Raw genomic sequence first — 22278 nt, forward strand, 5'->3', positions numbered from 1 at the left:
ACAATGCGTATGATTGTGTGTTAGAGCTCAGAAAGAAAGCATCTAATTAAGATAATTTTATCTAAATAATATTATTTTTTTTAAAAAATTATCAAAATAATATTCTTTCCAAAATACTATCCAAGTCAAGTTCATCCTACGACAGAGTGACTTTCTTTACTGGCTCATCTGAATTCACGCCATGTGAAAGGCTGACTCAATAACATATAGTCGCCTTATGATAAGGTGGCTTAGTAAGTCGTCCTATGGTAGAGCGACTATATGAGTCGTCCTACCATAAGATGACTCACTAAGTCACTTCCTCCTCTCACTTCGTGCTCTGTCACCATGACAGACCTAGGATTCCAGCCTCTTCCTCCTCTCGCTTCTTCCTCGTCTCACCTCATTCATGCTCTTTAGGGTTCCAGCCGCCTCCATCTCTCTCAACTCCTCTCTTTTGTGCCCCTTCCATCTCCCATCTGCGGGTGGACTCCCTCAACTCCTCTTGATTGGAGGAAGACCAGGGAAGACAATCGATTAAACAATGGAGAGGAAATAGGTAAGTCCTTGCTTTTCTTTACAAAAGATACTTGCAATTTTAATTTCCAAAACTTTATCTTTGCTTTTCTAATGATCAGGAAAGCGAGCTCCCGTAAGTTGATATATCATTTTAGCCATCATTATTTATTAAATTCCATACTTCTCTTACCCTTTCATCTATTCAAGAGCTTGTCTATTCACAATAAGGGATTGGTCTGCAGTAAAATTTACATAAGTGTTTATGATAACTGTGGCAAGATAATTCGAAACATTCTTTGCAAACCCTCTATAAAAACCATATCTATGATTTCCTACACAAAGATAAGATGCATGATTAGCCCTCATTTTCTTTTAAAGATATCAGGCTTTTTAGATGAAATTACCTTGAAACCCGTAAAATCTATAAAAGGAAACCTACAGGTGATAACCTAGATCTCAATCACCGAGAGATTTGAGGCCCTTCTGTAGAGTAAAAAGTATAAATTTGTAAAACTATGAAAGAGCTGTAGACCACAAAGTTGCAAAAGAAGATACTGCAAAACGTGTACCTAGAAGCTGTTGCTATCCCTCTAGCTATAGGATCATGCATGATTAGCTCATCTTTTTATTTTGTCTCAGACATAGCTAGTTCAAACTCTGACGTGTATCCAGAGTCGACTGATCCTACCGTACTGTATCTCCAGACCCAACACCATAATGACCATATATATTCTGGAGAGGACATGGGGCCCTTACGCTGCAGACATGGAGGCTCGACTGCAATGTGTGTCTGGCGGCCACATGAAAGGATCGTAGAGTATCTTTATGTGACTGATTTTTATTGAGTTTTTAGAATTTGTGACATACAGCTTGATTGGACACTCATCACGGTCATGACAGAGCAATGGCGTCAAGAGACTCACACTTTTCATCTCCGCATTGGGGAGACGACGATCACGTTATAAGATGTTATTGTTCTCCTTGAATTATAGGTGCATGGGCCTGCCATCATCGATACTGCGCAAATCATCTGGTCGGATATCTGTGAGGAGTTATTTGGAATTAGACCGCCAGAGACGATATTATTGGGATCTTCACTGAGAGTTCACTAGCTTCACGACCCATTCCACCACTTATCAGATGATATAGATGATGAGATCATGCAGAGACATGCTCGAGCATTCATTCTATGCCTTATCGATGGCCATCTATTTATCGATAAGTTCGATTTTCACATGCAGTTGTTGTACTTACCCCTCCTACGTGATCTTCTTGTATGTAGACAGATGAGTTGGGATAGCGCTACTTTGATCTTTTTGTATCACAAGCTCTATAGGGCCACCAGACCAGATGCATGTGAGATAGCTAGGCCATTAGTGTTGCTGCAGCTTTGGATATGGGAGCATTTACACATCGAACGATCAGATATGGTACTCCCCAGGATAGAAGTCCACCAGCCAGTGCCGGGAGATGATGCAGTAGGCCATGGCCCATTAGATGAGGATGATGCTGGTACTGAGGGCCCATTTGACGGGATACAGCACGATCAGATTGATCCACTTGAATGCAGGTATATAACCAATAACATTAATTTTTTATGATAAATGGTCAAACACTTTCACAGAATAACATATTGACTTTATTTTGGACAAGTAGAGGACTCGACTAACTAGTGCATGCAATCTGATGTTGCATACAATCATATACTATACGGATCAGTTTGACCAGCAATGCGATAATCAGATGGTGTGGATGCCTTACATATCGAAGATACTGGCCATATTGTTTGAGGTATATCGATCAGATCAGCATGTATGGAGGATACGCGCAACTCTCATTTGCTTCAGCATCATGGAGATCTACTGTTCGGAGCATGTGATGCGACAGTTTGACATACATCAGGATATCTTCCCATCTTGCGACACTTGAGATAGCCTCCACAGTATAGATCGATAAGGGCGGCATCATCATGATTGGGTTCGAAAGCACCAAAAATATATTGATGCATGGGAGCGGCAGGAGGATTTGATTGTGGCTGGTCCACCTATGTTCCCCACGATGGATTATTATGATCTATATCTACAGTGGTATTGGAGCATCACTAGGTGATTCATCTCGCCATTAATGAGGGACCAATCCAAGATGAGGTTCCGTCCATTGGACAGTATGATGGACATTATGGTAAGTACATTTTGCTTTTTGTCTTATTTTGTTATGTCGTTATTGTTATACCTATGAATAATATATGTTTTCTCTTTGATACTGACAGTTTCAGAGGATCACGTTACTATACCATCGGATAAGGAGCGGCTTCCATTCGGTCACCATTGGATGCAAGAACCAAGCATTTGTCGATGTCATGGACGGCCTTATCGACACTATGTGAGTCATCTCTGAGGAGAGACGACTTCATACTATACTGTTGATGGATAATCCAAGTACCTCATCATAGCCCAGCACACCTCATATCCTGGCTTCTTGGACTTGGACCTCCCCTTAGATGATGCATCTATATCACAAAGGATTAGTGAGCATGGAGACATGTCGCACCAATCCGATGAGCAGTACGTCGATCATGTGACGGGAGGGCCAAAGGTAGGGATAGACTGAGGGTTTCCTAAGGTAAAAGTCAAGCACCTTTCTCTCCATCGATCGATGCCATACCTGAGCTATTATCTGTACGGCTAGAAGTAACACGCATCTACGAAAGGCGAACATGGAGGAGACCTCAGTACCTTAGTATATACGTCTCTCGATAGTTATATTAGTTGTACATTTTTTTTTGCTAATAAATTTTATAATAATCAACCATTGGTTTACATTAATTTGAAATTAATGTTACAATTTTTTTCAATCTAAATGCACATGCTACAATTTTTGTTGGTTGCACAAAAAATCATTGTCGATCTTGATACAGGTTATTATGGTTGAAGTTTGGGATTGTCCCATAATTTTTGTCGTTAGCATGATTTTTGTTCTATTTGTTATCTTTCAAGTACTCAAATTCTAATACAATCTTATATGGGAAGAATGGGTCAAGGAAAGATCCAAAGCTAGAAATCTTCATGGAGAAATTTGTGCACTTAGCCTAACGAGATATAAATACTCCGATGTGAAGAAGATAATCTCTTCCTTCAGTTACAAAATAGGTCAAGGTATGTTGCAATGTATAAAAAGAAGCTTGATAATGGCCATTTAGTGGCAGTAAAGATCTCGAATAGTTCTGAAGAAAATGATAGGGAATTCTTCATCAAGGTTATCAACATTTATTGCACTTACCATGTCAACATTGTGAGCTTACTAGGCTTTTGTTTGAAAATATTTACAAAAATTCTCATATATGAGATCATGGTCCATGGATTATTTGAAAATTTCATTTACATAGAGCAAAAAACAATATCAAATCTTAAATGAGAGAAGCTATTGAAGATTGCAATTAGTAATGCACGGGGTTTAGAGTATCTCCACCATGACTGGAGTATCAAAGTCGTTCTATCATAAGACAACTCTATAAGTTACCTATCATAGGGTGACTTATAGAGTCACTCTACTATAGGGTGACTTATTAAACCGTCCTACAATGGGATGACTCTATATACGTTGCTGACTCCACCATCTACATGATATGAATTGTGGTGAGTCAGCACATAAAGTCGCTTTATAATAAGGTGACTTTGTTTTGATCAGTATTTTGATAAATATTTTGAAAAAAATATTATTTTGATAATTTTTTAAATTAATATTATTTAGATAAAATATTTAATTAAAAGATTACTTACTGGCTCACCTTGACCTGATCTCAGATGCCGGTCCCCCAATATTTCTGCAACTCAAATGTCTCTGGGCAACGTGGAAGGAGATAACCTATCGATGGCCCAAACACTTAGAAAATGTATGAAATGAACCCAGTTGAATACGAAATCTACAAACTACAAGGTGACAAGACCATACCTAGCTACTCGTGGGATCCATGGCTCCTGGAGTGGTCCAAGTTGTTTCTGCATCAAAACCTATTGCACTTTTTTTGTCAACCAGCCATCTGCTTGCAACCTTGGGTACCACGCTCTCGTCAACACAAGCTCAACTTTACCTAAGCACGGGGTGACGCATGGGACTGTTGTACTTCTCAGATTTGAATATCTCTGGTTACTGGAACAACATTTGCGCAGACGCAAGGTTATTGGAACTATCAGACTGCGACACTAATGTAGGTCCGAGTTGTTTTGCGTGAAAAAAAAATACATGTGGTTCCAGTTGGATCGTGTAATGCCTGCTTCAAGATCTGTGTAGATGGACGGAAGATAGAATTTTAAGGGCTTTGAAATCTAAGCAATATGCAATCCAACAATTGATGCCGTGTCAAAAAAAAAAAAAAAAAAAATCTATCATTCTTTCGCAGCAAAGATACAATAGGAACCCCATTTTGTGGTTTCTAGGTACGAAGCAAGGCGTTAAATAATTCATTATTCCATTATAAAGGACTCCCTCAGAACTGTTATTGACTGTTATAACGGTTATAACGATCGTTACTTATTTAATATTAAAATAATTATAGTAAAATAATGGCTATTATAACAGTGTTATAATGGATAACCAGGGCTAATAACGTGTTGTCTTTTTCTTTACTTTTATATTAGATAAAATAATATTATTTTTTGAACCATAAAATTATTATTGGAAAGGATTTAAACATTAAGTTCGGATTTTAAAAATATTGTTTTATTTAAGACAACATATAAATAGAAATAACAATCATTATTTATATTATAGTGCTATAATAGGAAAGAATGGAAAACAATGGCTGTTATAGTTTTCGTGTTATTTATCTTAATAACGTAATGGAGGTGGCCGAAGCAATTATGATGGCAGTTCTTGTGGTTATGACGCCACTATTTCAAACCATAGTATGAACTATGGAGGCATTGCAGCTTTTCCAGCTAGAAGTACATTGCTAGAAATATACACGTGGTTTTCTTATATATCTATTCCAGCAAGCTGATTTTAAATCACTAATTTTATGACCATTTTAATAGGCATTATAATGGTTATTATTTTCCATTATTTCTCATTATAACATATCATTATAATGCAAATGACTGCCTCTTTTTACTTGTACCTTCTTTTTTATTTAAAAAAATAAGTTTTTGTCACAAAGTTTGCTCCACAATGTAAGATCCAAAAAATAATATAATTTAATATAATAAATTAAATAAAAAATACAATGCCATTATTTTTCCATTGTTAGCTTTTCTTTCCTCGTTAAAGCAATTATTATTTCAGTAATTATTTGAACATTAAAAAATGAAATTAAATTTGCTTTTTGAGATAAATAATAGAGGGTATAGCCATTAAAATGGTTAGCAACATTTTGATAGCTAGGGTTCATTATATTATTTAAAACCTTGCAATCCAGAGAGAGAATGCAAGCAAAAGAGATTAGAGATGAGTCGCTAAAGTTGCTCATGGACAATTCTCCCCGAGCTAGATTTTCTCTAACTCATTTGCATCAAAAAAAAAAAAATGTTGCTCATGAAAAATTCATGCATTGCCTAGCAAGATGGTCTTTGGTAGGGATATCTTTTTTTTTCTTTTTTTAGCACAGTAAGATTAGATATTTTTATATCTTGAGCCCGCTTAGAAGCTACAGAGAATGACTTCGAAATATGATCCTCCGGATTCTTCGTTTCAAGCTTCGGAGTGCGTACACCCACGGAGCAAAGAGGCTTGTTGATATTTTCCAGTTGACAAGCCGAAAGCTCGAGTCCTAAACTACTCCATAGGTATCCTCCTTATCACTGTCCCTACTTTACCTGGCAGTTGGCACTTATCCGGCCTTCTGAAGAAATATAGCAGAAAACGAACAGTATAGATCTGATCAAAGACTTGAAAAAAGAAAAAAAAAGGAAAAAAAAACATGCCTAACCAATCTTAAAATAAAGATTTTTGTCCTTTGACGACTACTTGTTCATTGTTTTTAAAGAGAGCAAAGAATTCGATGCCAATATTTTCACTTGGGGCTCCAAGATTTTTCTCATAGATTCATTCAATTAAAGGTGTAGTTTGGCATCACTTTTACTTCCTATGATTTTTTCATAAATAAAAAATAAAAATTTATTTTTATGTTTAAATTAAAAATATAAATATATTTAGTATAGTCAATTATTTTAAGAAGTAAACGTAGTGATGGACACGATGATAGATGTAATAGAGGTAGTGAAGATGGTGATCGTATTGGATGCTAGTATGACAGCAATAAAAAATGATGTCATAAAGACAACAATTACAGTAGTCATGGTATGGTAAAAGGCTTGATAATAGTGATAATGATGATGAGTAGTAGTGATACAGGTATTAGAGATGAATGGAGATGGTGATGATGGTAGTTATGATATAGTAGCAGCGGTAATGACGACGATGACGGAAATGATATTAACGGTATAGTAAAAATATATTTTTTTATTTTTAAAAATTTTAAAAATAAGAATTTTTTAATTTTATTTTTTAAAAATATGAAAATAATTTAAATAATGTTATAAAACATTTTTACCTTGATTTCTATAATTTTTATTTTTTGAAAAAAAATATGAAATAAGAAAAGAAATGCCAAACAGCTATGCTGATTTGCTTTAGTATATGGAAAATATGATATATCACAAGATCAAGCACAAAATAGATTCATCACCTTAAGGAATCTGATAGGATGAAAGGTAAAGAGCAAGACAGAATTTGTTATTTTTCTATCAATTTTTTTTTTAAAAAAAAAAAAGCAAAGAATTTTCTGGTGAAGGAAAGGAACTCTTTCCATATAATTTAGCATTTTTGATATTACAAAGCATAACGTGTGGAACATGTTTCTTGCTATCCATGAACATGTCTAGAAAGGAAACAACTGCACGCATATAATAATTGAAGAAGAAATCCACCCCGTCTCAAGTGCCAATGGTCACAAACTACAACATTGCCGTCACGAAAAGTAGACCCGGTTTTGTCAAACATCTTCGCATCGAGGAAGATGGCCATCGGGCATCGTTTTCATTGTATGGGCATTTGGAGATGGATTTGTGGGCTGCCGTCATATTGAAGCTTAGCCCATGTTCCTCATGGGCCTATACGAGCATTTCGTTCGGTCCAATCCAGTAATGCCTACACGAGTACATGCGCGTGGTGACTCTCTTCCTCATGTAACTCTCACACTGCTGGATCAGCTCCTGTAGTTGGAGAATGATGGACAAATATCAGCAAGAAAGTTGATGCTGGGAATCCAAGCTAAGATCAAAGTTTTCCGGTTCTCTGAGCATACGAGTGGCTTGCACGCTTGATAAGATTAGATACAAGATCAGGGCATCAAGGAATTTTGAGATCAGTGTTGAATCTCGCTTCCTCATTCTGGTAAAAAGACTTCTCACATCAGCCTCCTGCACCATGATATAGAGGCACCCTAATCGCCCATTTCACATCATCGAACCTCATATAAAAATTATCTTTAAATTCTTAAACGTCAAATTTATATTAAACTTTCAAACACACATCAAACCTGACATCAAATTTTGAGAGGACAAAATAATAATTTATTAATAATTTTAAATAAAAATTTTATAATAAATAATAAAATAAAAATATATATCTCTAAAAATATTATAAAAATATCAAAAAATATTTAATTTTATATATAAATAAAAATAAATAAATAATATTATCTTATACTAACTGTAAAATAATTTTAATTGCGTAAAAAACTTAATAATCTGTTCCACATTAAAAATTAAAAAATAAATAAAAATTAAAAAATAAATAAAAAAATATTTTAAAAAAATATTATTTTAACAAAATTAATATATAAATTAATTATATATTTTTTTTTAAATTAATAGATTCGTATAAAATTAAAATATTGAAAGGACCATCACATGTCATGTCTGATTTAGCTACAAACAATCAGGAATTTGATATAGAACGAGAACAAGAGAGGATTATCAATTTATGCCACTATAATTTTTGTACCCTTGAACAACCACCAAGCACAGAAAACCTGTTAACAAGGACAGCAGAGGAGGATTACATTCTCATGCGATAGATATTCTTTATCACCAATGTTTATCATACGGCGACAACAAATATCAGCAAGAGCTCAGATGCTCAAGTGAGTCCTCACAAGTAGACAATTTCATTACTGCAACATAGTAAATAACTATATATAAGTTTGTAACAAAGCAAGTTATGTTTCTTTGTACAACTCAAGACCGACCAGAAGACTTTGAAACACCTTGCACTCCCCATATATTACCAAATAAACATGAGTTCAACCAAAAGAAAACAAGTTCAACCATGCTCAGCTATGAGCAACATGGTTGCCAAAAGACCAATCTAAAATGTCACCTGTACAATTTGACCTTATTTTCTTTACATGACCCTTAGATACCAATTTCTATCTATACAAAACATGGAGCGCCATTAAACCCCTCCATTCACAATGTAATATATGCATTGGCACATCCATCGCTTCAAAAGTGGACGCACCCTATCATACAATTGCACCTCCAATTTCCCCTCACGTTTTTATACACTTGAATACCTATAGAACAGTCAGCATTCACAACCACCTGTTTGCTGCGGCATTTACTACATTTCCAAGCCATTTTCCAGTTCGGTGCTCTTCTCTGGCTTCTCACTTGGGTTGTTCTTTGTTGGACTTTCCGCCAGGACCTCCGCTGAAACAGTCCCATCTTGTTGCCACACGTGAATGTTCATCATGCCATTTAATGGAAATGGTTCCTGAAAACCAATTTGCAGTTTAATGCAATCATCTCACTAACACCAGAAAGAAAAGCAAAACGTCTGCAAGACTTGTCATACTAAATACACTGGAAATGAGGTTGTATCTTAAATGTTGTATCTTTATGTAAAAAAAGTCCAATCATTATATATATACAACAAATGTTACTTAGTCTTAAGAAAATTATGAGCAAAAATAATATATTTCATTTCGTACCATTCCACATATGGTAAACTCTCACATCAAATGACCTAGAAGACTTCATAATTTATATACATAATGTTCAATGGAACATGCCAGGTCTTGGTGGATGGCATGAGAAAAACATCATAATAGTCATATCAGTTACAACATGGTCATATTAGACCTTGACATTGAAGGAAATCAACATGTACAATCGGCATTCTTGTGGAATTTTATATACCCTGAACATGATACTATGTCATAAATTTAGACAATGTTCTATTTGCTTTACCTGATCACCAGCTTCGGGCCCCTCAGAATGGAAAAGAATAGGGCGGCATCGCTTGTCTTCATTCATCAAGCTTGAGTTCTGGAAGTGGGCAACGAGTGCCGCTTTGCCCTGAATTCTGGCATATGCCAATGAGGCAACTTTTTCACTATTAAACTTCTCCCATTTTTTCCCATTGAATGCCTATACATGTATCAAAACACTTAGAAAAGTTTTTTTTTTAAATTTACAAGTTTCTATGAGTTAATTCTAGTTTATACTTCCAAATTAAGATGATAAATTCAGTTTAAAAGAAAATCCTATGCCTTGTTTTAGGTCTAGGTTGGTTAAACATTCTTGTTCGTCAAATATGCAATTCAATCATCTACTATCATCATTTCAAAAAGTGTAAAAATAAAAAAGCATTCTTATAAATGCAAGGACCGGAGGTATCACCTGATAAAAGGAGATGATATGAGAAGGAGATACCATGTTTATAAATGCATAACCAACATTGCACTTGTTCTGCACATTTGGAAGGACATTTGTAATGTCATCCAATTCAGCTCTAGAAGAAATGGTCAAGGCAATTTTTTTTTCAAATTCACTAAATTTACCTTAAAATCAATTGGCAAGTAGAGAAAATCATAGGTACCCTTATGATTTTCATCAATGGCTGCTAACAACATCTTGGAGGTGTACCTGGAAAGCAATTATCACGGATCAGTGTCTCCAACTAAAAGGAGAAGAAAATCTCACATATAAGTTCACCATAATATAAATGTGAGCTTACTTATTTGGAATGTTCTTTATCATTAATGTTGTCCGGATATCTTCCCCACTGACTATTTTTTCCAAGTCAAGCTGATACTGCTTCTTGCTATCTACTTGACTCCCACTGTTGTCAGCTCGTCGACTGCGACCTCGCTCAAGTAGACCCTCACTGTTGGAAGAAACTGGTCCAGTATATGGAGCATTCCCGAAAAATGTATGGCCCAGTCTCTGTGAGGAAATCATTCTGAAATTGGGTGAACTATTATCAGATGTGTTTCCAGCCAAAGCACTTCCAAGATTCATGGAGGCCCGAGCACTCATATTCATCATTAAACTTCCATCATTTCGACTAATACCCATATTTCCAAATGTGACCTGGTTCATGAAAGATGTATCTGGTGACTCAGGAAAAAAACCAAAGTGCCTTTCGAAAGGAAGACCAGAGGGAGCTGACCCCACATGATGGTGAGGAAGTGATGACCCAAGGACAGAACCATTGCGATTTGAATAAAGAAATCCATGCCCTTGCGCATGGCCATTGGATGTGAATGAATGTCCCATAGATGGTGACTGCCAAGCAGATGATTGGGAATGCTCTGAATAAGTAGTTGGACTGCCCCAAAGAAACTGGGGTCCACTCAGTGTTCCAATTCCAGATGCATTGGAGGCCGAAAGACCAAAAGAATTTAGAGTTCCCGGACTTGAGCTCACCACTCCATTATTATGCTCTGGAAAGGAATGAGAATGCTGAAACGCAACTCCATGTGATGAATTGCTATTAAAGAAAACCTGTTCTGCATGGTTACCCCGATTTTGGTCTTTCCCAATTGGAGGAATTTTCACAGAGTTTGATATCACAGGTGAAAGTACAGAAGCTAATCCAGGCAAATGGTTGCCCCCCATGGGGCTCATTGCTCCCCCGGTTGGGGACCTGCTGAGAGCTTGAAGTGGATTGTTATCACCTGGACTGCCATAGTGTGCCCATGTACCTGTCATCCAACTCAGCTTATGCAAATTAGCAAAATTACAGCAACGTATTGGTCATGAGCTCACACCAATTAATAGCCATCAGCTGACTGAGATAAGACACAGTAGCTAATTTACCTGGAGGAGAGTTGGTTATAGGTGATCCCACATAATGTCTATAAATTCTGCTTTCATCTTGTTCCAATTCATGAGTCAACTGCTGCATCAAGCTGAATTCGGAACGTAAACATTTTTAGGACGTTGACCACAAATTACTTGAGGGATTGTTAATTGAAATGTTGGTAATGGCATGGGCAGTAAACAAATCTTCCATATATCACAGCCAAAATCAATAAGGCATTTACACCATTTATATAGTGCAACACATATTTCAGCTACTACATATTTAGCTAAATTATTTGCAGTCATAGGACCTGCAAGACATGCTACAACATTCACAGACATGCGGTCACACTTACACTGTAATATGTGTGTGTGTGAGTGAGTGTGTGTGTGTGTGAGAGAGAGAGAGAGGACTTAAGACATTTCCACAATATTTTCAAGGAATAGGAAAAAGGGGTGTGATCAAAAACCACAAATCAGCATGATAAAATCCTCATGAAGAAACAAATCTAGGTTAAATGATGCCAGCAAGTGCAATCAGCTCAGAAAATTTTATTTAGAAAATTAAAAAAAGGGTGTAATCTTCAAAGTGTAATAATTGAACAACGCCTATAATCAATGAAAATTTTAAAACTCATAACCCTTTCCAGTCTGATCTTATGAAAGGCATATAATATCCAATTGGTTAAGCATATCAGATCGGTAGGCCCATGAGAGGCTTTCAATGTCTTCAGGCAGAGATTCCCTTCAAAGGCATTTTTTACATACTTGACTCTTGTAAACCTAAACATGCCCCCTATCCAGACCATTCTGTAAAGTCTTAAATTTCTTTTAGCATAATTAAGATTTCAAATCACCATGTATCATCATTTTCAAAGTGGGATTGTGTTAATAATTTACTCAAAAATGTAGGATTAAAAATGAAAAAATTTGATTAAAAATTGAAATGTCAAATAAAAGGCATGATTTTACAATGCCAAGATACAACAGTAAAAACATTGTATACTCTTAATCTGGCTATAAATCTCAGATGACAGACAGGAAATCAGAGAATCAACTTCAACTAAAACAAAGTGCAAGGCTAAGATCTCATACAGGTTCCAAAATTTTATCAAAAGTGAAAAGAATAGATACACTTTGATTTCACTTCTAGCAACAATCCCTTCATGCAACAAGCAACCATAATATCATCAAGGACATTCTGCCATCTCAGAAAGCATAACAGAAGTAAAACCCAGAATTATTGGCCACAGTTTTTGAATAACAGGAACTGGAACGCAATAATGTAATTATCCAGGAAGCTACAACTTCTGTCAGACTCAAAATAGAATAAGTATACATTTTGGAAGAAACAATATTTCAGAATTACAAAAAGTTTCTTCCCCTTGTTAAGAATAGAAAAGAGAACAGGAGTAAAAAACAAACATAGCCTGATTAGATCACCTTTTGATGAAAAAATAATCATAAAAGACCAGAGTTCTAAAGTAAATAATGCAAACCCAGATTAAGCCAAAAAACAGTAAACTTTACTAAGAATAGAACAATGTGATGGAACTAGCAAAGGAAAAATCAGAACCATGTAATACAAACCAAGAACACAATCGGAAAGAAAACAGGTAAGTGCAGATGCAGAAACTAAATTCATAGACATACCTTCTACGAGCTCCACCAGGACGGCTAGGTTCCAGCTTTATCCGTTTGCCAGCTATGTCACTCTTGTTCAATGCCCGTAGTGCAGCTTCTGCCGCTCTGACATCATAGAACTCAATAAATTTATGGTGCCGCTTGTGTGGAGTCTCCCTTATCTGTTTTATGCAACAAGGAGATGTGCAACACTTCACATAAACTAGTATGAAGCCAGAGAGAGAGAGAGAGAGAGATTGTGGGCAGGGTTGGAAAAACAAACTTCCCACCTCCTTTACTTCCCCATAAGCCCCAAATATTTGTCGAAGGTCATCATTTGAAACTGATGGATCCAAATTAAAAATTACAAGAGTTCCTTGGTTCATATCTTTGTCAGATGGATTGTCCTGGCAGGAAAAATATCTATCAGAAGTGACATAGGTTAAAGCAGATTGATGATAAATTGAGAACATCTTGTATCAGACCTTGGGAATTGAAAAATGAATATCGAGTTTTCTCCGTCGTAAGGGCTTATTTTGTAATGCACGCATAGCAGTTCGAGCAGCTCTGATATCATAGTAAGATATCATCACAAATCCCCTGTGCTTGCAAGCAGTGTAAAGAGTCCGGATGTCCCCATATTGCTAACAAAAGGCAAAATATCATGGTAGATGTCAAACAGAATAAATAATGTCTAGAAAAGTTATTCCATAATAATTTTACACAAAAAAAAAAAAAAGGAAGGGGCAAAATAAAGTTCGTAATTCAGAAGAACGTTCCACAAGAAGTCAAACTAACAGGATCAAAAGAACATAGCTTTCTGATTGGCATAATAAATGAATGCAGACACTAACTCCACATTCAAGATCACAGTTTTCTACTATTGATCACCCAGGGAAAACAACTATAAGTGCATAGCTGAATCCTTTTGAGCAAAATTGAACCCCCCCCAAAAAAAAAAAAGATAATTAGAGAGCAGTAGTTCTCCACTTGATTGATAAAACTAATATTCTATCTTCAATATAACACTTATCAGTGGTTGTCGGATTCTTATTTGCACTGACAGAGGGCCTAAATATCCAATATCATTACCAAGCAGACTTTACTATGGCTGGCACATACCAGAAGAAAAGGATACATGGTAATAGAAATAGATAGACCAAGGACACACCAAAATATACTAGGAGATACAGGTGTAAAGGGTTTCTAGTTGAAAATAGACATGTTTTAACAATCAAACAAGATTATTGACTAGAAATTTTGCAACCAAGACACAATAGAGTATACATGATGTTACATAATCAAGAAACACTTTATATAGGTAAACAATCATGAAATGAAATCAAGGAAAAGCAACAACAGTAACATGGCAAAGTACAGCTATATTGGTAGACTACTCACTGGAGAAAATAAATATGCCGTGTGACCCACATTGCATTGTGTACCCTATCAATGGTTTTGATCCATATATGGTAAAACTATCTTATAAGTGAAACGCACAAATAGTAACCAGTACAGAATATAAACTCCCATGTTGTGCCAGTGACTTAGCAGGATGAAACATATTGTACAGCAGAATACCATATGATTTAATACTTCAACAGTTGCATATAACTGCATAAGTTGGCATGCCATCCAGCATTAGCAAAGCAGGAAAAACAGGATCATCTCCAAGATTTTCTCTCTCCTGAATGAGATGTGTGATTAAGACTTTTATAAAGTGGCATATCAAGAAGCAATATGATGATTAAAAAGAATTTATCTATTATTTGAAAAAAAAAAAAAGGAACAAAAACCTTTTTAATGTTGCATGAATGGTTACCTTACTAGTAGCTTATGAAAAGTTGGCTGAAAACGAACTATAGCAACAAGCCCACAACAATCTTGCAATGTAAAATTTAACATTTCATCCTATCCAACCATCAAAACCTAAGATAGAACAGACATTCCTAACCTTGTCTTATATAGCACATGCTATAGAGAAGCAAGCAGAAAGTTATTGATAGTTTTATACATACCTCCACACAAACCCACATGCATACACATATATACATACATATATACTATATGTGAATACATGGATATAGTCATAGCAAATTCAGTGACAAAAAGGAATTTTTATATCAGCTAATGCCAGTGTTGTTAAAGGCCCTAGGTGCACCTATGCACTAGGGGTCCCTGGAGCCTAAGAGCAAAGTGCAAGGGGCATGCCTGAGAGAAAATAGACACCAAAAACAGAAAAACAGAGAATTAGCTAAGCAAGAATTCCAGTAAGTAAAAACTAGCATCCTATTATTAAAAAGTAAAAACAGAAAAAGATCTAGCTATAGACAAAGAAGTCCAGCATGTAAAAACTAACTCTAACCCAAAAATAATCAAATAAGTGCTTTCTAAATTCCTAATTGGCTAATCCTCCTCATCATCATCATCAAGCAAACTAGTTTTATCATTTTCTTCTTGTTCCTGCGATGAGATGAGATGGAGGTACTTCTTAGGCGATGAGATGAGATGGAGGTACTTCTTAGACGATGAGATGGGACAGAGAGGTACTTCTTAAGCGATGAGATGAGATGGAAGTACTTCTTAGACGATGAGATGAGATGGAGTCTGGTGGAGACGCTTCATCTTCTATCTTCTAATTCTTTTAGGTGATTACAAGAGCCTCATGTAGGTTTTTAAAGCCCATTTGACTTTCAATGATGACTTTTCCAATCCCTATTTACTATAATCAATCTTTCCTACATACTCTAACTGTCCTTTCCTATTTTTTAGAAACCAAATATTAATACTTCCTCAAATCTTGCGCCTCTTGGGCGCCTCATTGAACCTTTGAACAATGCAGAGGCGTGTGCTTGAGGCATCTATGCTGCGCCTAAGGGCTATCGCCTTGTCTAGGGGGTACAAAGACGACGGCCCTTGCCTAGCACCTTTTGCGCATGAGGCGCGCCTTTAATAACACTGGCCAATGCTATTGAGTAATGGCAGCATATAAGCTGGTACCTTCTGATTCTTCAATCAAGGAACACTGTAGCAACAACATGAATATCAATTGTTTTATTATATTTATAATCAAAACAATGTCAATGTAATATTAAGGATCACGTCAGCAATATTAGTTAATGCAGCCACTGACTTAAAAGCCTGGATGCTCCAATGATACAACAATTCTCATGACAAACAACATATCACATTCCAATACAAGCATATGTCCACAAGAAAATTAAAATCAAAACAAAAAATTGTTTGGTTCATCTATGTCAGTTCAGCCAAGCTTGGCAATCTTTAGAAGCTAAGGGGAAAGCGATCCTCCAACCAATGCCTAACTCAGCAGACAATCTATCAGCTAATTTATATTTTTTTTAAAAAAAAGGAGCAATTATCAAGTACTACAGTTTATCGTGTAAGTATCCTTTATATATTCCAAACTATACTTATACAATGGCCAGACTGCAAGAACTAAGGCATCTTTTTCTAGTAAAAGAAGGCATCATGACGGAAACAAGACAGATAGAAGAAAATATTTTTGATATCATATTGGTTAAGTGGAGACCTTATCCTCGACAATAATATAGCAGCAGAAACTTGGATGGCCGCTTATCATATTGCCGAGCATTATTTTTTGATGGATGGTTTATTGCCCCAAGGACAGATGCTGCAAGGCAATATGACCTGCATATGCTAATACAGAGCAAAACTTTATTCTCCTCCAACATGTACTTATAAAAACTGCAATGCTAAAACAGTTTTCATTGTGGGGAAAGTGAGTAATCAATACAAAGACCAGATAGCAGATTTCTAATATAAAAATATTCTTTCTTCAAATGCAAAATATTAAACAAATTTCGAACATTACTCTGTATCTTTACATTGAGATCTGTATCACCAAACACAAACAGGGGGCATTGGGGTTCTGACTAATATTTTCTCTCATAGAAGATTGACTCACAAGGAGCAACAGATATCCACAAGTTCCGAAAAACCAATCTAACCAATAAAAGGACTAAAATTATCAAAAAATAATATAAAGACAACAAATGAGATCGATGAGGCAGAGCCATGGAATACAAAATATCAAACAAAAATGAAATACTGCATGAAGCAACAGGTAAACTGAAGCAATGTAAAAGAACCATGTCATAAATAATTTACCTCAAACAGAGACCGCAATTCTGAATCTTCAACATTACTATTAATGTTCCTCACAAATAAAGTTCTAGATGGATGCTCTCCATATGGATGTTCACCAGCAATGGTGCCAACACCATTTGGAAGGCTGTACTGGCTAATCCCATTGCCAATATAGCCATCAGCAATACTTGCTTTTGCCATCCCAATGGTGAGGCTCTCTGTAGGATCAGAATCCAATTCTATGCCCCCTCCACTGCCGAAAAGATCATACTCTTCCAACTCCTCCACATGACTAGGCAACCCACTAAGGTCAAAATCATCCATTATTCCAGATAAAAGCTCCTCTTCGTCATCAGGTAACAGGCTCCCAATTCCTTGGAGGTCAAGATCATCCACAGAATCCCTACCCTCAATCTTTTTACTCAGATTAGTTATTTCAGAAGAAGCATCATCTACCACTGAATAGCAACAGAAACCGAGGATGAAATCAATTCAATGCAAAGTAGGATGAAATCAATTCAATGCAAAGTAGTTGATAGTTAACAATGGTGCAACAAACAGCTGCATACATTTCTCATGTGGAAGGACCGGTAAGGAGCTCGAGAAAAGGCTCGCATCACTGGATCCATGATATGCATTGGATCCAGATGGAATCCCCCATGCACTGCTTCTGATCTTCTGTGCAGTCTTCCCTGGAGAGATATGTGAAGGACCTGGAGGATATCATCAATATAACTTTTCAATTCAAATTAAATAAATTTCTCTTCAATTACTGAGAAGCAGGATAGATTTGCACTCATCTACCTGTTGGCTTCAAACCACCCAATGACTGCTCCATTGCATCTGCTCTGTAAGTTGACAAAGAAGGCAGATTGTGAAAGAGGTAGAGGTAGAAAGAGATGTGAGTTTCAAGCCGCCACCGTCACCAAGATTAACATGGATTTCCACCAACTTAGCATTCCAAGTATAGCAAAATACACATGTCACAACATAATTCAGATCATGGATGTACCTTTTGTTCTTTCATATAATAAGTTTACAGGATCCTTTCTCAAGAACTAAAACAGAGAAAGAACTAAAACAGTATACATCAATATATCTATATATATCTATATATATATATATCTATATATATATATATATAAAAGAGTAGACAATCGAATATTCTGACTGAAAAACAACTTGACGATGGAAACATCCCAGATCCCACATCAAAACATCGGAGATGTCGCATGTTAAACGCACAGAATAACTTTTCCCTAATTGCAGAAGGTAAGATGACCCAAGTCAAACACTCATATTACGAAAACCGATAGCAAGAAACAAAGGCAAAAACATTAATTTTATTATTAACAACATGAGAGTGCCGGCTCATAATACTTTCAATCCGTCAAAAAAAACCCCAGTTTATCATACACCAGAGAGAGAGAGGGGATCTCCGTCAAAGCCTCCATTTTTTTTTTCCGATCAAATACAAAAAATCACGGAAAAGCAATGTACGTCACAAATCTCTCCCAGAACTGGTGAATTTATCAATTACGAGTCCCCATAAAACCACTAAAGACGGAGTAAGTTTGAACAACTAACATCGAATATTCCTTCTCAGCAGGACAATGATCAGGAAAATTGAAGCGCACCGAGATGAAATTTAAAGCAAAAAAAAAAAACCTCCAAATCCAAAAGTTTTTGATAAATCACACCAAAAGCACATGATCATCCCCCACCCCGCCCCGCCCCCCAACCCAAAAAAAAAAAAACAAAAGAAAATCTTTTTTGCTGTAGATATCTACCAAGAAGCAATTGTCCCTTACCAAGCACAAGAACTCAGCGCTGAGACGAAGAACCCTCGAACGCCGCGAAACCAAAGCCCCAGACTGCGCTCCTAATACAAACCCTAAATTCGCCGAGATCACGGTTCTACGCCGCCGGCATCGGAGCCGCCGCACGAACTTCAATTCCCAGATATCATTTCATATTCCCCAGAATCTTTCTTTCTCTCTTTTCTCCTCTATTATTCTACTCGAATCCCTCGTCCCACACAGAAAAGAAAAGAAAGCGACGACTGGAGAAAAACCGAGCAAATAAAAAAAAAAAAGCGACAGCGAGAGAGGGAGGAATAGAGAGAGAGGGGGACGAGAGGAGAATGGAGAGATGATTCCTGGGTGCGCCGGGATTTTGTTATATTTGAATCGGTTTTGGCGTCCGTTGACGCAGCGTTTCTTGGCTGCTATGCGCTCCTCTCCCTATTCGCTATTCGCTATTCGCTATTCGCTATTCGCTATTCGCTATTCGCTATTCGCTATTCGCTATTCGCTATTCGCTATTCGCTATTCGCTATTCGCTATTCGCTATTCGCCTCCGGAAGGAAGAATAAAATAATAACACAGCAGAATTGGAAAGTTGGAATAACACAGCAGTGGCAGGGTTGTAGGTGGAATTTCCGGATTACCACTGACTATTCCGATGCTTTGGGGGACTGCGTCATCTTTCCTTTTGTTACCAAGTTTTTGTTTAATTGTTGGATTGTTAATTGCGATGATTAGTATGTACCCTCCAATTATAGAACAGAATAAAGATGATAAAATCGATCTGATCAGATAAATATACATTTTATCTAAATTTGATCAAATTTGAAAAATAAAATTTGATTAGATTTAGATTCAGATTTGAGTAAAATCTGAAAACTGTAGTACGGATATGGATAGAATATGAGTAGTGTTGTTTTCTATCCAAATCCGAATCCAAATCCGATCTGAATTCGAATATATATATTTATAGTTCTATTTTGACAATTCTGTTTTGGTTGATAATATGCATAATTACGTTGAATTGTAATTTTATTTTTATATTTAATTTTTATAAATCTGAATTTATAAATTATATTCTATATTGAATTGATAATTTTATTTTGATTGATAATATGTATAAAATAATTATTTTAATTATTTATTTTTTTTTATATGAGATAGGTGTGGGATGAATATGGATTGGATATGGAGAAATGGGTTATTTATGGATATCTTCGAATTTGTTGGATATGGGAATAGATATCTTTTTTTTTATCTGATCGAATATCGGATAGGATTTGGATATAAGATATTAAGTTCGGAATCGAAGATGGATAGTATAATATCTGATTCAAATTCTATCTATTATCATCTTTAGAACAAAGGAAGGTGGTCATCTGGTTGGGATAAAGTATGCATTTGCCTTTTATTAATGTTTATTGTGATGATGATGATGTGGCTCCAGGGAGTAGTGGGGCATGGGGATGTCAGAGTGCAAGGGGGCAGATTGGCCGAGTTGTGTCAATCAGTGGGCCGTGTTACATGAAATTGGTTTTTGGTTGGTCAAAATCTCTAGCGTGTCAGGTCGGATTTGAACTGAAAGCTGAGGTTGCATAGAGATTACTTTGTACTTCCGCGTGGCCGTTGTGTTAAAAAAAAATTGTGGCTTGAATTTAGTTTAACGATGATAAAGATTACCTCGATGTTAGCTTGGCTAGGTGGTAAAGAAGAAATTCATAAGTTTCTCATTTCATTGATCAAATACATACATGCATTGGATTAAGCTACACTTTAGTGCGGCTAAGTCCGGATTCGATCGTCTCTGGTCAAGTACATATATACAGGGGATGTTTGATTAAAAAGAGTGAAGATTCGAAATTAAAATCGGTGTCTCTCATTCCAATCATTTGATTAGGAGGAGTCCCATTCCGATTTCGATTTTGAGATAGAACGAGAATGACTTATTTTATATAGAACTCAATCCCTACTCTCTTTTATGGATTAAATTTTTCATTCTAGTTCTAATTTCGATTCTGATTTTATTCATGAACCAAATATTTCAGAAAATTTAATCATTTCAATTTTAATTTTAAATCATTTAGATTCATATTTTTATTTTTGATTTCGATTACAAATCAAATATTTTTACAGCGGATTAAGCCGCACTTGGGTATGGCTAAGCCCGGATTCAATCATCTCTGTCGGCGTTCAAGAGGCACGCATCTTAAAATTTGACAACCAGCCGTTAAGTCCTCTTCCTCACTATTACATCTAAACCTTCAAAATAAAAACAAAAGGCAAAACGTTAATAGGAGGGGATAACATTCATGCATTTTTTTCCTTTCTCTCTCTTGAGGACAACACTTATCCTCATAATAAGATTAGATATGATGCACTGTCCATTGCTGTGCCCATCCCTTGGGACATGTCCCTCTCCCTCATTCCAGGTTGGATCTTTTTCTATTTATTTCCACATACCATATGATCATCATCTAAGGATTAATATTTGTTGTGAACATCTTAATATTTATTTTTATAAAATTAGTATTTAATAGGTTATAGTTAAAAAAAAAATAATAAAACATCGATAGGATAGGACAGCACTCACGCCTTTTTCTCTTTTCTTTTTTCATCCTTAAGTACAATACTCATCTTTAATAGGATAGCACATAATGCACCATCAATGCTTATGATCAGCTCTTATGACAAGTTTCTCACCTCTCTCGCTCCCATCCCAAGCAAGATCTTTTTCTATTTATTTTTGGTAAGATTTGTGTTTCTGTCCGCAAACCATGTGCTTATCATCTGAGATTTAGCGTTTACTATGGACATCTAAGTGTTTATTGGCATTTACCTTCAACAATATTTATTTTTATGTTTATTCCCTCAAGTATCCTCATTTGTTGTTGTCTCTTACGAAACATTGTATCACATGATTAAGGATAGCCAATTTTTTTTCTATTTATTTTTAGAATATTTTTATTTATTCTTGGAGGCTTGGTATTTATTTTTTTTAGAGCTAGTCTTCATCCTTGGTACTTATTTTTGTAGGATAAAGACTAAGAAGGGGAGAGAGAGAAATGAGTGATACACATTGAATTGATCTATTAACAGTTGTTTAGATACCTCAAGGTATATATTAAAGATGAATCCTA

The 22278-nt window shown here is 36.0% G+C and overlaps 1 protein-coding gene across 3 annotated transcripts; it reads right to left on the minus strand.

Annotated features, from left to right (window-relative positions):
• Positions 1–8643: 8643 nt before the first annotated feature.
• LOC105032182 (protein MEI2-like 2) lies at positions 8644–19382 on the minus strand. Of its 3 annotated transcripts, none has more exons than XM_010906556.4 (13): positions 19148–19382; positions 18141–18287; positions 17906–18049; positions 17358–17794; positions 13694–13852; positions 13499–13615; positions 13239–13390; positions 11601–11692; positions 10516–11485; positions 10340–10424; positions 10179–10247; positions 9747–9926; positions 8644–9270 (listed from the first exon to the last, which is right to left on the minus strand). In XM_010906556.4, exons 2-13 carry the CDS (start codon positions 18172–18174, stop codon positions 9118–9120), a joined length of 2592 nt encoding a protein of 863 aa, XP_010904858.1. In that variant the 5' UTR covers positions 18175–18287; positions 19148–19382; the 3' UTR covers positions 8644–9117. The 3 variants fall into 3 exon arrangements, with proteins under 3 accessions (XP_010904858.1, XP_073116326.1, XP_073116327.1); XM_073260225.1 differs by having other exon boundaries at positions 9070–9270; positions 18141–18184; positions 19148–19315; XM_073260226.1 differs by lacking the exon at positions 9747–9926 and having other exon boundaries at positions 9070–9270.
• Positions 19383–22278: the final 2896 nt, after the last annotated feature.

The sequence above is a fragment of the Elaeis guineensis genome, chromosome 7 (assembly GCF_000442705.2).
Source record: "Elaeis guineensis isolate ETL-2024a chromosome 7, EG11, whole genome shotgun sequence".
Classification (NCBI taxonomy): Eukaryota; Viridiplantae; Streptophyta; class Magnoliopsida; order Arecales; family Arecaceae; genus Elaeis; species Elaeis guineensis.

What these genes read in the sequence shown, in the direction of transcription:
- LOC105032182 (XM_010906556.4), bottom strand. Translation starts at nt 18,174, where the DNA reads ATGGAGCAGTCATTGGGTGGTTTGAAGCCAACAG. An exon ending in CCTGGTGGAGCTCGTAGAAG is followed by an intron (nt 11,693 to 13,238) that starts GTATGTCTATGA and finishes TTCCGAATTCAG; the next exon opens with CTTGATGCAGCAGTTGACTC. An exon ending in ATAAAGAACATTCCAAATAA is followed by an intron (nt 10,425 to 10,515) that starts GTAAGCTCACAT and finishes ATTGCTTTCCAG; the next exon opens with GTACACCTCCAAGATGTTGT.